General features: G+C 40.8%; 1 protein-coding gene across 2 annotated transcripts in view; it reads left to right on the top strand.

Annotated features, from left to right (window-relative positions):
* Positions 1-4,980, top strand: part of LOC127446455 (uncharacterized) — a 66,347-nt gene extending 61,367 nt beyond the window's left edge. Inside the window, exon 7 of one of the 2 annotated variants that reach the window (XM_051707381.1) lies at positions 4,883-4,980. In XM_051707381.1, coding sequence (XP_051563341.1) covers positions 4,883-4,888 — 6 coding nt within the window. In that variant the 3' untranslated portion in view covers positions 4,889-4,980. The remainder of the gene's footprint in view (positions 1-4,882) is intronic. The other variant, XM_051707377.1, reaches the window with a different exon arrangement.
* Positions 4,981-12,513: the final 7,533 nt, after the last annotated feature.

A 12,513-nucleotide genomic window follows, 5' to 3' on the forward strand; every position in this document is an offset into this window, starting at 1 on the left:
TAGTGCCTGTCTGTAGCTACGGACACAATCCTTCCATGCACCGCAAAATACCTCTAATTTTGTGTTCTTCCACTTGTGCTCCATTTTTCGAGCTGCTCTCTTGAGAGCATGAGTGTGATCATTGTACCATAGTGCAGGGCTTTTTTCTTTAATTTTCTTTAATCGAAGGGGGGTGACACTTTCAAGAGTGCTAGAGATGACTGTATTTATATTTTCTGTTATATCATCAAGTTCTTCTAGGCTTTGGGGTTTACTGAGTGTATGAGATAGATCTGGAAGATTATTAGTGAAGCTATCTTTAGTGGTCGAAAGAATAGTTCTACCTGAATGATAGCATGGTGTAGATTGATTAACATTAGCTGATTGCAACATACAAGAGACGAGGTAATGATCCGAGATGTCATCGCTCTGCGGCAGAATTTCTATATTATCAACATCAACTTCATATGACAGAATTAAATCTAGTGTATGATTATGGCAATGAGTTGGTCCTGTTACATTTTGTCTGACTACAAGAAAGATGAAAATATCGATAAATTCTAATCCCAATGTGTCATTGTCATTATCTATGTCACCAATAATTAAAGCTCTATCTACAGTAACCACAAGATCTGATAAAAAATGTGCAAATTCACCAAGGAAATCAGAATAAGGCCCGGGTGATCTATATACTGTAGCAAGGGTAAAAGACGACAGAGTTTTTTTTATTTATATCTATATTTGATGGTATCACATTAAGCATTATTAGTTCAAAAACTTAAATTTATATCCTGTCCTCTGAGTAACACCAAAAACTTCACTGTAAATTGTAGCAACACTTCCTCCTCGACCCTTCAGATGAGGCTCATGTTTATAACAATAACCTGGGGGAGTAGATTCATTTAAACTAATATATTCATCCGGTTTAAGCCAGGTTTCAGTCAAACAGATCGCATCCAGACTATGATCTGTAATAATTTCATTTACAATTAGTGCTTTGGTAAAAAGAGATCTAATGTTTAGTAGCCCTTTCTTTATATGACGTTTATCTTTAATTTGTTTGTTTTGTTCAAGTTTGACCTTAATCAAATTTTTTCTAAATGATTTAGTGAGGGTTTTGTGTTTGGTAGTTCGGGGAACAGATACAGTCTCTAAATGATATCTAGGTGATACAGTCTCTATGTGTTGTAGTTTATGTGACCTGTGTGATGTCTCAAGGCAGCTAGCAGACGTTCGGATTAGCTAGTTTGTCTGCTTCCTGACCTGGGCCCCAGTTAGTCAAATACTATCATTATTAAGACTATGAGCCAAATCACTAGAGAGGACAGTGGCACCTTCCCTGGAGTGATGGAGTCTGTCTCGGTTTAACAGGTCAGGTCTATCCAAAAAACTCTTCCAATTGTCTATAAATCCTATTCTATTCTCCAGACACCACTCAGACATCCAGCCATTCAGTGACACTAATCTACTATAAATCTCGTCACCACAACAAGCAGGGAGGGGGCCAGAGCATATTACAGTGTCTGACATCATTTTTGCAAATTCACACACCTCTTTAACATTATCTCTAGTGATTTCCGACTGGCAAAGCCAGAAACATGAATAACAATTTTAGAAAATCTACATTTAGCATTAGCCAGCACTTGTAAATTTGATTTGATGTCAGACGCTCAGGCACCCGAAATGCATTTAACAATAGTGGCTGGAGTCTCTATTTCCATGTTCTTTACAATAGAATCACCAATAACAAGGGCTCTTTCAACATGATTCTCAGTGGGTGCATCACTGAGTGGGGAGAATCGATTGGAAACCCTAACAGGAACAATAGAGTGGTGTCGCTTTGCTGAGCGAGTATGCCGCCAAGACATCACCCAAATGCCCTGCTGCGGGGGCTCTACAGCCGGAACCACAGTGTGTGTGTTGTTCGCTGTTCTACCCGCATCCGAAACAGTATCTACCGGCTTCTCTTTCTCACTGACCTCCACTAGCGTTCGGATGTGTGTCTCTAACTCATTACCCTTCTCCATCAGCCTGACTAATTCCTTACATTTATCACATGTGAATCCCTCACTGCTGACGGAAGAGGCTATTGTAAACATGTGACATGCAATGCAGGAAGAAATAACATGAGCGGATGCCATGACATATTGCAGTTATTAATTGTTGTTGGTTGTTCCTGAGTGGTGAGGGTTTGAGATCGATGTGAATCCCTCATGCAATTGTTTGTTGTTATGGTTGTTCTTGATAAGCGGTGCTTTGAGATCGATGCAATAATCTGTGTAACACAGAGGAGAAAAACAGATGCGCGCTGTAAAATGCACGCAGTTTAATCACAATAAAAATAGAAAGCGGATGCACGTGGAAAATGCACGCAGTTGAATCGCGATAAGAGAATAATGTGGGGGAAAACCTGATGTGCGCTGAAAAATGGCAGATGTTAAGGATTAAAGGCTGAAAACAGATAGATAAGCGATGCTAAAAAAGCTAGCAGGCTACAAACACAGACTCGAGCTAGGCGCCAGCAGCAACAGGTAAAATACACACAGATGAAACAGTAGAAAAGCGGAAAAACCCGAAACACGTGGTAAAATGATAAACAAACACTCGTGCAGCGTGCAGTCAGCAACAGAAACAGGAAGTCCAATTTATGCTCATGTTAAAGGGATATTGTTTCACCCAAAAATGAAAATTCTCTCATCATTTAATGACCCTCATGTCATCCTAGATGTGTATGACTTTGTTTCTTCTTTGTACCTTTGTAGCTCCAAAAATCACATAAAGAAATGTAATCCATATGACTCCAGTGGGTAAATCCATATCTTCAAAAGTGATATGATAGGTGTGGGTGAGAAATAGAACAATGTTTAAGTCCTTTTTTACTCTAAATCTCCACTTTCACTTTCATATGTGAAAGTGAATCTAAACAGGCACCACATGTGACTTTCAGATGTAAAAGAGAAAGTGGAGATTTAGAGTTAAAAAAGGACTTACATTTTGATCTGTTTCTCACCCACACCTATCGTATCGCTTCTGAAAACATGTATTTCACCAGTGGAGTCAAATGGATTACTTTTATGTTTACTTTATTATTTTTGGAGCTACAATGGTTTGGTCACCATTCACTTCAAGTTCAAGTTCAAGTGGTTTTTTATTGTCATTCAACCATATACAGTTAGTACAGTACACAGCGAAACAAGACAACATTCCTCCAGGACCATGGTGCTACATAAAACAACATAGGACAAACACAGAACCACATGAGACTACACAGACTGAATAAGACCTACACATTCCTACATCAAGTACATAAAAAAGTACAGGTCAGTACAATAATTACTAAAAAGGAAACAGGACAATAGACACAGTAAGAGACAGTGAGAGACAGTGCAGCACTGACCAGTACACATTTCTAGTGCAAAAAGATGACACTTTCTAAAAATGCCGAATGTAAACATAACATACTATGAAATAGTGTTCTATGGACATAGCAGTTATTGAGGTAGCAGCCAGGTATAAAGTGACAATGAATTAAGTGCAACTCTGGACATGTGCAAAAGTTGGATGGTGTACAGGTGTGAGTGTGTGTGTGTGTGTGTGTGTGTGTGTGTGTCAGTCCAATCTCTGAGTATTGAGGAGTCTGATGGCTTGGGGGAAGAAGCTGTTACACAGTCTGTCCGTGAGGGCCTGAATGCTTCGGTACCTCTTGCCAGATGGCAGGAGGGTGAAGAGTTTGTGTGAGGGGTGTGTGGGGTCATCCACAATGCTGGTTGCTTTGCGGATGCAGCGTGTGGTGTAAATGTCTTTGATGGAGGGAAAAGAGACCCCGATGATCTTCTCAGCTGTCCTCACTATCCTCAGCAGGGCTTTGTGGTCCGAAACGGTGCAAGTCCCAAACCAGGCAGTGATGCAGCTGCTCAGGATGCTCTCAATAGTCCCTCTATAGAATGTGGTGAGGATGGGGGGTGGGAGATGTGCTTTTCTCAGACCTCGAAGAAAGTAGAGACGCTGCTGGGCTTTCTTGGTAATGGAACTGGTGTTGAGGGACCAGGTGAGGTTCTCCACCAGGTGAACACCAAGGAATTTGGTGCTCTTGACGATCTCCACAGAGGAGCTGTCGATGTTCAGCGGAGAGTGGTCACTCTGTGCTCTCCTGAAGTCAACAACCATCTCTTTTGTTTTGTCCACATTCAGAGACAGGTTGTTGGCTCTGCACCAGTCCATCAGCCGCTGCATCTTCCTCTCTGTATGCTGACTCATCTTTCTTGCTGATGAGACCCACCATGGTTGTGTCATCGGCGATCTTGATGATGTGGTTCGAGCTGTGCATTGCTGCACAGTCGTGAGTCAGCAAAGTGAACAGCAGTGGACTGAGCACACAGCCCTGGGGGGCCCCAGTGCTCAGTGTGGTGGCGGTGGAGATGCTGTTCCCGATCCAGACTGACTGAGGTCTCCCAGTCAGGAAGTCCAGGATCCAGTTGCAGAGGGAGGTGTCCAGGCCCAGCAGGTTCAGCTTTCCAATCAGATGCTGAGGAATGATTGTGATGAATGCTGAGCTGAAATCTGTCGCTGAGCCACGTCTCCGTGAAAACAAAGACACAGCAGTCTCTAAACTCACGCCGTGTAGTCTGCTGGAGTCGGATGTAGTCCAGTTGCATTGAAATGACCTACAGAGCTGAGAAATTCTTCTAAAACAAATGTGTGTTTAGCTGAAGAAAGAGAGTCATACGCATCTGGGATGGCATGAGGGTGAGTAAATGATGAGAGAATGTTCATTTTGGGGTGAAATATCCCTTTAAAGTATATAAACTGGTACAGTAATTAAGATAGCCCATATGTTCAGTTACATGACTGAAATTTTAGTTATATACTTTAATGTTTTGTATTATTTATTTTTCCCCCTCAGTCTTGAAGCTTCCACTAGTAGAGGATGAAAAGGACACTAAGCCCTGATTCATATTTTGCATACTTAGGCCCAATGACTGCAATTATTTCACTAAAACTAAAGTGAAGCTACAAAGACACAATGACAGATACTGTTGTAAGGCCGATACCAAGATGTCTGATAGCCCAACACACATCAATTCATGGAATAACAAAGAACTTTCGACTTCAGACAACATCTGAACTCTCTCACAAAAGTTGAAATCTACACCTGAATATTACCACATGTGATAAATTGCAAATCGCCTTTGCATTGTTTTACAAAGCTGAAATCTTCACCTGAATATCACCACAGTGTGATAAATTGCAAATCAACTTGCCGCCCCCTCTTCTCTCTCTCCCCCTTCAACAGCTCAGGACCAATACAAAGACACAAGATTTATATGTAAAAATATAACAAATACCATGAAAACAAAGAATGCAACTGTATGTGTTTGATATCATTTAAGAGGTCTCTGTGCGACTAGTATAATGGTCTCTTTCCCATGTCGGTAAAACTAATGGTGACAAAGTTATAAGGTCTTTGCCAAATACTGCATAATTCCTATCCTCCTCCTTGACCTGCAATTTAAATGATCTCCTGTATGTTAATAAGGTTAAACCCCAGAAAGTCAGGTAACCATTCACCCCCAAATTTTCATTGTTCAAAGGATAATGCCATTTGGTACACAATGTTTTTTGTCTAGATATTTAAGGTTAGCAAGGAACTTGAGGAGTCTGTAGTCAGATAGCCCACGCTTATCGCTGTGTTTTTTTGATTTGTCTTTAATTTTTAGGAATGGTTTTTTTCTTTTTCTTTTTTCCCAATTTGGAATGCCCAAACCTGCCGTGACAGCGCGTCCGCTGCGGTGTTGAGGTCGCCCGGGATGTGAGTGGCTCGTAGCGACTTGAGGTGCTGCTGACTCCAGAGGAGGAGACGGCGGGCGAGTTGTGACATGCAACGGGAGCGTAGACCGCCTTGACGGTTGATGTACGCTACCGTTGCCGTGTTGTCCGTCCGGACAGGGCAAGCAGTACTGCCAACAACTCGAGGCAGTTGATGTGCCAACGCAGCCGCGGGCCAGTCCAGGAGCCGGCGGCTGTGTGCCCATTGCATACGGCGCCCCAGCCCATCTTGGAGGTGCCTGTCGTAACCACGACGTGCCTGGAGACCTGCTCTAGGGGAACTTCTGCCCGTAGAAATGCTAGGTCGTTCCAAGGGTTGAAGAGGCGGCAACAGATTGCCCGGAGAGTGAGGTTTGTCATCGAGCGCTGTTCCTGCATCAATCCCGGGTCAGAACTACCCTCGTGCAGCTCTTTTAGCGCCTTGGCTTGGTGAACTTGCAGGAGAGCCATGGCATGCAGGGCGGAGGCAGCCTGTCCAGCGGCACCATAGGCCTTAGCCGTCAGGGATGACGTAAACCTACAGGCCCTGGATGGGAGCTTCGGGCGATTGCCAGGTGGCGGTGCTCTGCGGGCACAAGTGCACCACGAGCACTTTATCCACCTGGGGGATCACCGAATACCCCTTGGCCGCCCCACCATTGAGGGTAGTGAGAGCAGGGGAGCTGAAAGATTGGGCAGTAAAAGGTGCCCCCCACGATCTTGTCAGCTCCTCATGCACTTCCGGGAAGAAAGGGACCGGGGCAGGGCGCGGCCATGAGCGACGCTCTGAGCCCAGGAACGAATCATCGAGCTGCGAGGGTTCAGGGTAGAGTGGAGGGTTCCACTCTAGCCAGATGCTTGCGGCTGCCCAGGAAAGCATGTCCGTCATTTCTGCGTCGGCCTGAGACTGGGTGACCGCACCCGAAGGAGGGAGCCCAACCGAGGTGTTTGCATCAGAATGGATGAGCCCGCTCTCCGATGCTGCGCTCGATAACTCATCGTCTTCCTGGGCTCCGAATAAGAGGTCAAACTCGCCGTGAGATGAGCCGGCAGTCTCATCCGAGAGCCCGACCGGGGCAAGCGAGCATGCTGCGGAATGGGAGATCCGTGGGGGTTTACCTGGCGGAGGTGCTCCCATTGAGGTCCCCAAATCGCCCCCAGTGCTAACCGGCATGGCCTCATACCGTAGGTAGAAGGACCGAGGTGGGGAGCCTATGGGATGGCTTGCTTTCTTACGAATGCAAACCGTGACCGCAAAGTTGCCATGGTCATGTTCTTGCAATGAGGACAAGACCCATCCACGAACGATATCTCCGCATGGGCAGTGCCCAGACACGTAAGACAGCGATCGTGGACATATGGGTATAAAAGGAGCTGGTATGCAACCACTCATTCAGATTTTCTCTTCGGAGCCGAGCGGTTCTATTCATTGAAGCTGAATTCATCTGAGAGTTCATTCACCTCATCTGCTGGATTTTATGGTGCATTTCAGCGGCTTCTCCCCCTCTGCACCCGTGGAGTGCAGAGAATGCCCCTGGGCGCTTCGGCAGAATAACAAAAAGAGTATATTTTCATTCTAAATGAGCAGCACACACGGAACGTCTTTTTAAAGATGCCTTTCCGTTTGTGTGTTATTCCTGGTTGCGGTCATTATCTCTCAGATTAATATAAAATTGGAGTCAGATAAAATTAATAATGGAGTCAACTGATAAAGTACAAATTAATAATAAGTGTTTTTGCTTCAGCACAATGCAGAAACCTTCAGTCATTTTATTGGAATCCGACATCGGACTAATAGTTTGGTCCTTTTTACACTGTCCACCAGCATTTTGTGATTGTTTTGCCAATAATGACTGTAAAAAAATAAAAATTATATTTTGTATGTGAGGTTTGTTTAGATTAACCTTTTCATAAAGTTAGTCTTGTGAAATTGTATTGTTTTGCCTCTGCTGGAGGCTTCAAATTGTGAAATGACCCAAAAGGCTGGTTGTCATGAGTGTACTGTGTACATGGAGGAAGGCAGGCTTCCGTCTTGGTTCTTGCATCTAATTAAGGTTTCTTCTTTATCTATTTAACATCTTGGGGGGTTTCCTTCATACTGTTGCCTTTGGCTTGGTCACTGGAGCTACTTTGGAAAATGATGTATTATAATATTATAAAAAGCACCACACAAGTGAAATGTAATTTAATATTGTCAAATACACATCTCTTCACTACCTCACTCTTCCTCTCTTCTCCATAGCTCGAATAAATAGTAGTATTTATTATAATGAGTACTGATACTCATCAGTACTTGATATTACACACATTGCATAACAAATAAATAACTATTTCATCCCAGCATTGTTGCTGTTAACTGGGGTGGCATGGTGGCTCAGTGGTTAGCACTGTCGCCTCCCGCTCAACTGGGCCTTTCTGTGTGGAGTTTGCATGTTCTCCCTGTGTTCGCGTGGGTTTCCTCCGGGTGCTCCGCTTTCCCCCACAAGTCCAAAAACATGCAGGTTAAGTGAATTGGAGACTCTAAATTGTCCCGTAGGTGTGAGTGAGAGTCCCCCAGCAACTGGGGGTGGCGTCAGGAAGCGCATCCGGCTTAAACCTGTTAAAAGTCAAATATGCGGATCATCTGCTGTGGCCACCCCTAATGAGAGCAGCCAAAAGAAGAAGAAGAGTATCTGTAGTTAACAGCAACAAACAATTGTGCACTATAAGAAATAGTTTCCCCTAAAAATTAAAATTCTGTCATCATTTACTCATGCCATTCCAAAGATGTTTGACTTTTTTCTGTGGATCTTAAAAGGAGATGCTGTTTTTTTTGTTTGTTATTTTTTGTTGTTTCTTTTTATGTCCAAGCATTTATTCTGATTGGTTATATAAAATGTCCTGGAAAAACAATGTCTCGAAAAGAATGGCAGCACTCTAGTGGGAAACATGGCACTTTTGTGCTAGTACTTTTATTAGATGCTTAACCACCCCTTGACTACAATTTAAACTGTCAGTTACATTTGCATGACCTATATGTTGCAGTAATTTGGTAATTAGGAAAAAGTTTAAACAATTAGGATTGGAATTGTATGCAGCAATTCTGTATCCTTAAATTAAAGTTTACCATTGTGTGTAGTGTATGTATCAATCTTAAAGATTTTGCAACGTTGTGGTTTAACTGTTATGGTTGAATTTTAATGTCAGGTTTTTAGTCCTGCTTAGACTTAAAAATTATTAAGAGAGTTACAGATTCATATACTGAAAAAAATAAAATAAAAATAAAAATGGAAAATGCATATTGTTCAAGTGACTAAATTAAGTTATTTGTGATCTACACAGCAAAATTGTGTTTCTCTTCTAAACTTGTTTTCTTTGCTTTTGATTAATACAATTTTCTAAAATGTGCACTCTACTAGATTACATTATGAAGGGTAATTGTGAACCAATCAGGTATGTTCAAATTATTTTTGCTGCTTGTTAAATTTACGTTATTAAAATGAGCTAATGCAACACAATTCTTAAAAATTTTTATTGGAAGTTTACTTAATCCATTTGTGTTGGGACTACATGAATGGTTTTTGTTAGCATAACTGAAACTGGGCAGGGACAGTAGTGTAGCAGTATGGCCACTTACAGTATTTTCTAAGGATGTTGCATATGCTCACCTAAAATGAGTGATGCTATCAAAGGCTGCCAGAACAACAAGCTGGCTTTTTACTTATAATGTTTCAGATGCTGCTGCACCGTAAACAGTTGAAGTTCCCAGCATGCTTTACATGGGACTTGATGCAGAGAGTAAAACCTTTTAAATTAAGTGTTATTTTATGCATTTTTGAGCAAGATGAAAAAAGGGAAAGACTTAAAAGTGTTTAATGTTGTTATTTTGTGATTGAGAACTGATTCTGTGACAGTGGGTTAACATTGTGGTAAAAAGTGGAGCTTTTGCTTAGATTGAGGACGTGTACACACAGTACAACATGCTGTATGTTGCTTTACTTAAGGAGCAATTACTACTTAGCATTTAGCATGCTAATATATGCAAATGCATTTTAGTTAACAAACTAGCAGAGGTGGGTAGAGTAGCCAAAAACTGTACTCAAGTGAAAGTACAATTACTTTAAAAAAATAATTACTCAAGTAGAAGTAAATGTACTAACCTAAATAATTACTTGAGTAAGAGTAAGAAAGTATCCAATTAAAAGAGTACTCAAGTAGTGAGTAACTCGTTACTTTCACAAATGACATAATAGACGTTAACTCCCCTATATTCCATTACATAATACACATTTAACATGTATTACAGAATTATTATTATTATTATTAATGGAAATTCTGTCATCATTCACCATCATGTTGTTCCAAACCCATATGACTTTCTTTCTTCCATGCAACACAAAGTAAATTTTAGACAGAATGTTTGCCTGAGTCACTGTTTACCTTCAGTGAATTTTTTTTTCCTCTATATGTTGAAAGTGAATGGTGAGCGAGACTGTCAGTCCCTAACATTCTGTCTAACATATTTTGTGTTCCACATAATGCAAAGCGTCACACTGATTTGGAACAACATGAGGGTAGGGAAATGATGACAGAATATTAAATCATGGCTGAGCTATCACTTTAAAGGGGTAGTTTACCCAAAAATGAAAATTCTCTCATCATTTACTCACCCTCATGCCATCCCAGATGTGTATGACTTCCTTTCTTCTGCAGAACACAAATTAAGATTTTAGAACAACATTTTAGCTCTGTAGGCCAAAATTTTTATGCTCTAAAAAGCACATAAAGGCAGAATTAAAGTAATCCATAAGACTCCAGTAGTTAAATCCATATCTTCAGAAGTGATATGATAGGTGTGGGTGAGAAACAGATCAATATTTGTCATTTTTTGCTAGACAGAAGGGGCGATATGCAGAGAATGTGAATCACCAAAAACACAAGAAGAAGAATGTGAAGGTGATCTGTTTTTCTGTTTCTCATCCACGCCTATCACATCACTTCTGAAGATATTGATTTAACCACTGGAGTCTTATGGATTACTTTTATGCTGACTTATGTGATTTTGTTTAGCTTTAAAATGTTGCAACCCATTCAATTGCATTGTATGGACCTACAGAGCTGAGAAATTCTTCTAAAAATCTTCATTTGAGTTCAACAGATGAAAGAAAGTCACACACATCTGGGGTGGCATGAGGGTGAGTAAATAATGAGAATTTTCATTTTTGGGTGAACTATCCCTTTAAGGGCTCTTGTCAGATCTGGATGATTTTGTCAATAAGAGAGGTTTAGAAACATTTCTTGTAATTATTACAGTGAAAACGTGAAAATGTCCCACAAGGACATTATATATAATGCTGAAATATAAACCAAAGCAAGATAATACTTTATTAATGCCTTCTTTCGCTATATCATAGCTTTTAAAGTCCTGTGTATATTTTTATTTCAGTGTAGTTACAGTTTTCAGCGTCGAAAGAATTTAGATCATTAGTTCTGTACAGCAGTACCTCCGCTCTCTAAGTGCACAGTACGCAGCCTGTGTAGAGCACCAACCCCAGTCGTGGAACACACGCTGTGTCTGAAAACACCCCCTATCCACTATATAGTGCACTATTTTGAGTGTCCGCCATTTTGTAGGATTGTCTAAATTCTGAGTGAGCCGCTCGTTTCTTACTTTTATTCACTCATTATTACCCACAATGCACTCTAATTTCGAGTGTACATTTGATGTACACTCGACGACGGTTAATTGCCCACAGTCCACCACGGGGAAGACATATTTACGTGGTAAATGCATAAATACTGCTCATGACATGTGGAACAAAGCGCACTGATATATTGCTGCACTGATTTAAAAATGTGCACTTAAAAACTGATGTCATAAGAGCCCAGTTACAGAATCACCCTGAAAATGACCATCACATTACACAGAAAAGCCCGTGTTAGGATTAGAGCCAAAACTTACCTCCGCATTCTGCCTTAAGATGAAGCTGTGATTTTAATCTTGAAATACCCGCTTGTCTTGGTGTTAAATGACGAATAGTTTCGTCATGCATTGCATGACGAAACTATTATTTTTTTCACTGTGCGGAGTGAAGAAAGTGTTTCCCTTTGAAGAGTTTGATGCTGCACTGATGACTTGAGTGACAGTCTATGACAGCAGCGCGTCTCTGTGTGAACTTCGGCTCTCGTAAAAGTCCCATTCAGTAATCTCACAATAAATTACGCATTAATTAAAATTAAACCCAGTAATGTAACGACAGGAACGCCACCCATTGTAAAGAAGTAAAAGTAAAAAAATTTAATTAGAAAGAGTGAGAGTAAGAAGTACCCACTTTTAAACCTACTCTAAAAGTATTTTTTCCCCAAAAGTAAATGTAACAGAGTAAATGTAGCACGTTACTACCCACCTCTGCAAACTAGCATAACATTAAACATTAATGTGAAACGAAAATATGTAAAACTGTAGAAAAGAATCATGTTAAAGACACATCAAATCAATTGTAAGGCTACTTAATTTGGTCATTTAAAAATAACACTAATCCATTATGTTGAAATTACATGAACAAATAATGTTTTTTTGACAAAAAATTTATCAGCTTAACCAAGAGGAAAAAATAGGTATATTGTAACTTAATTCATTCATGTGCAGCCGATGTGCAGCACATTTTTTTCAGTGTATAGATTATAAATGTTATTATATCATTAAAAAGCTTATTCATTGTAGGTCTGCACAGTTTTACCATTTAAGAA

Source organism: Myxocyprinus asiaticus, chromosome 9 (assembly GCF_019703515.2).
Source record: "Myxocyprinus asiaticus isolate MX2 ecotype Aquarium Trade chromosome 9, UBuf_Myxa_2, whole genome shotgun sequence".
NCBI lineage: Eukaryota > Metazoa > Chordata > Actinopteri > Cypriniformes > Catostomidae > Myxocyprinus > Myxocyprinus asiaticus.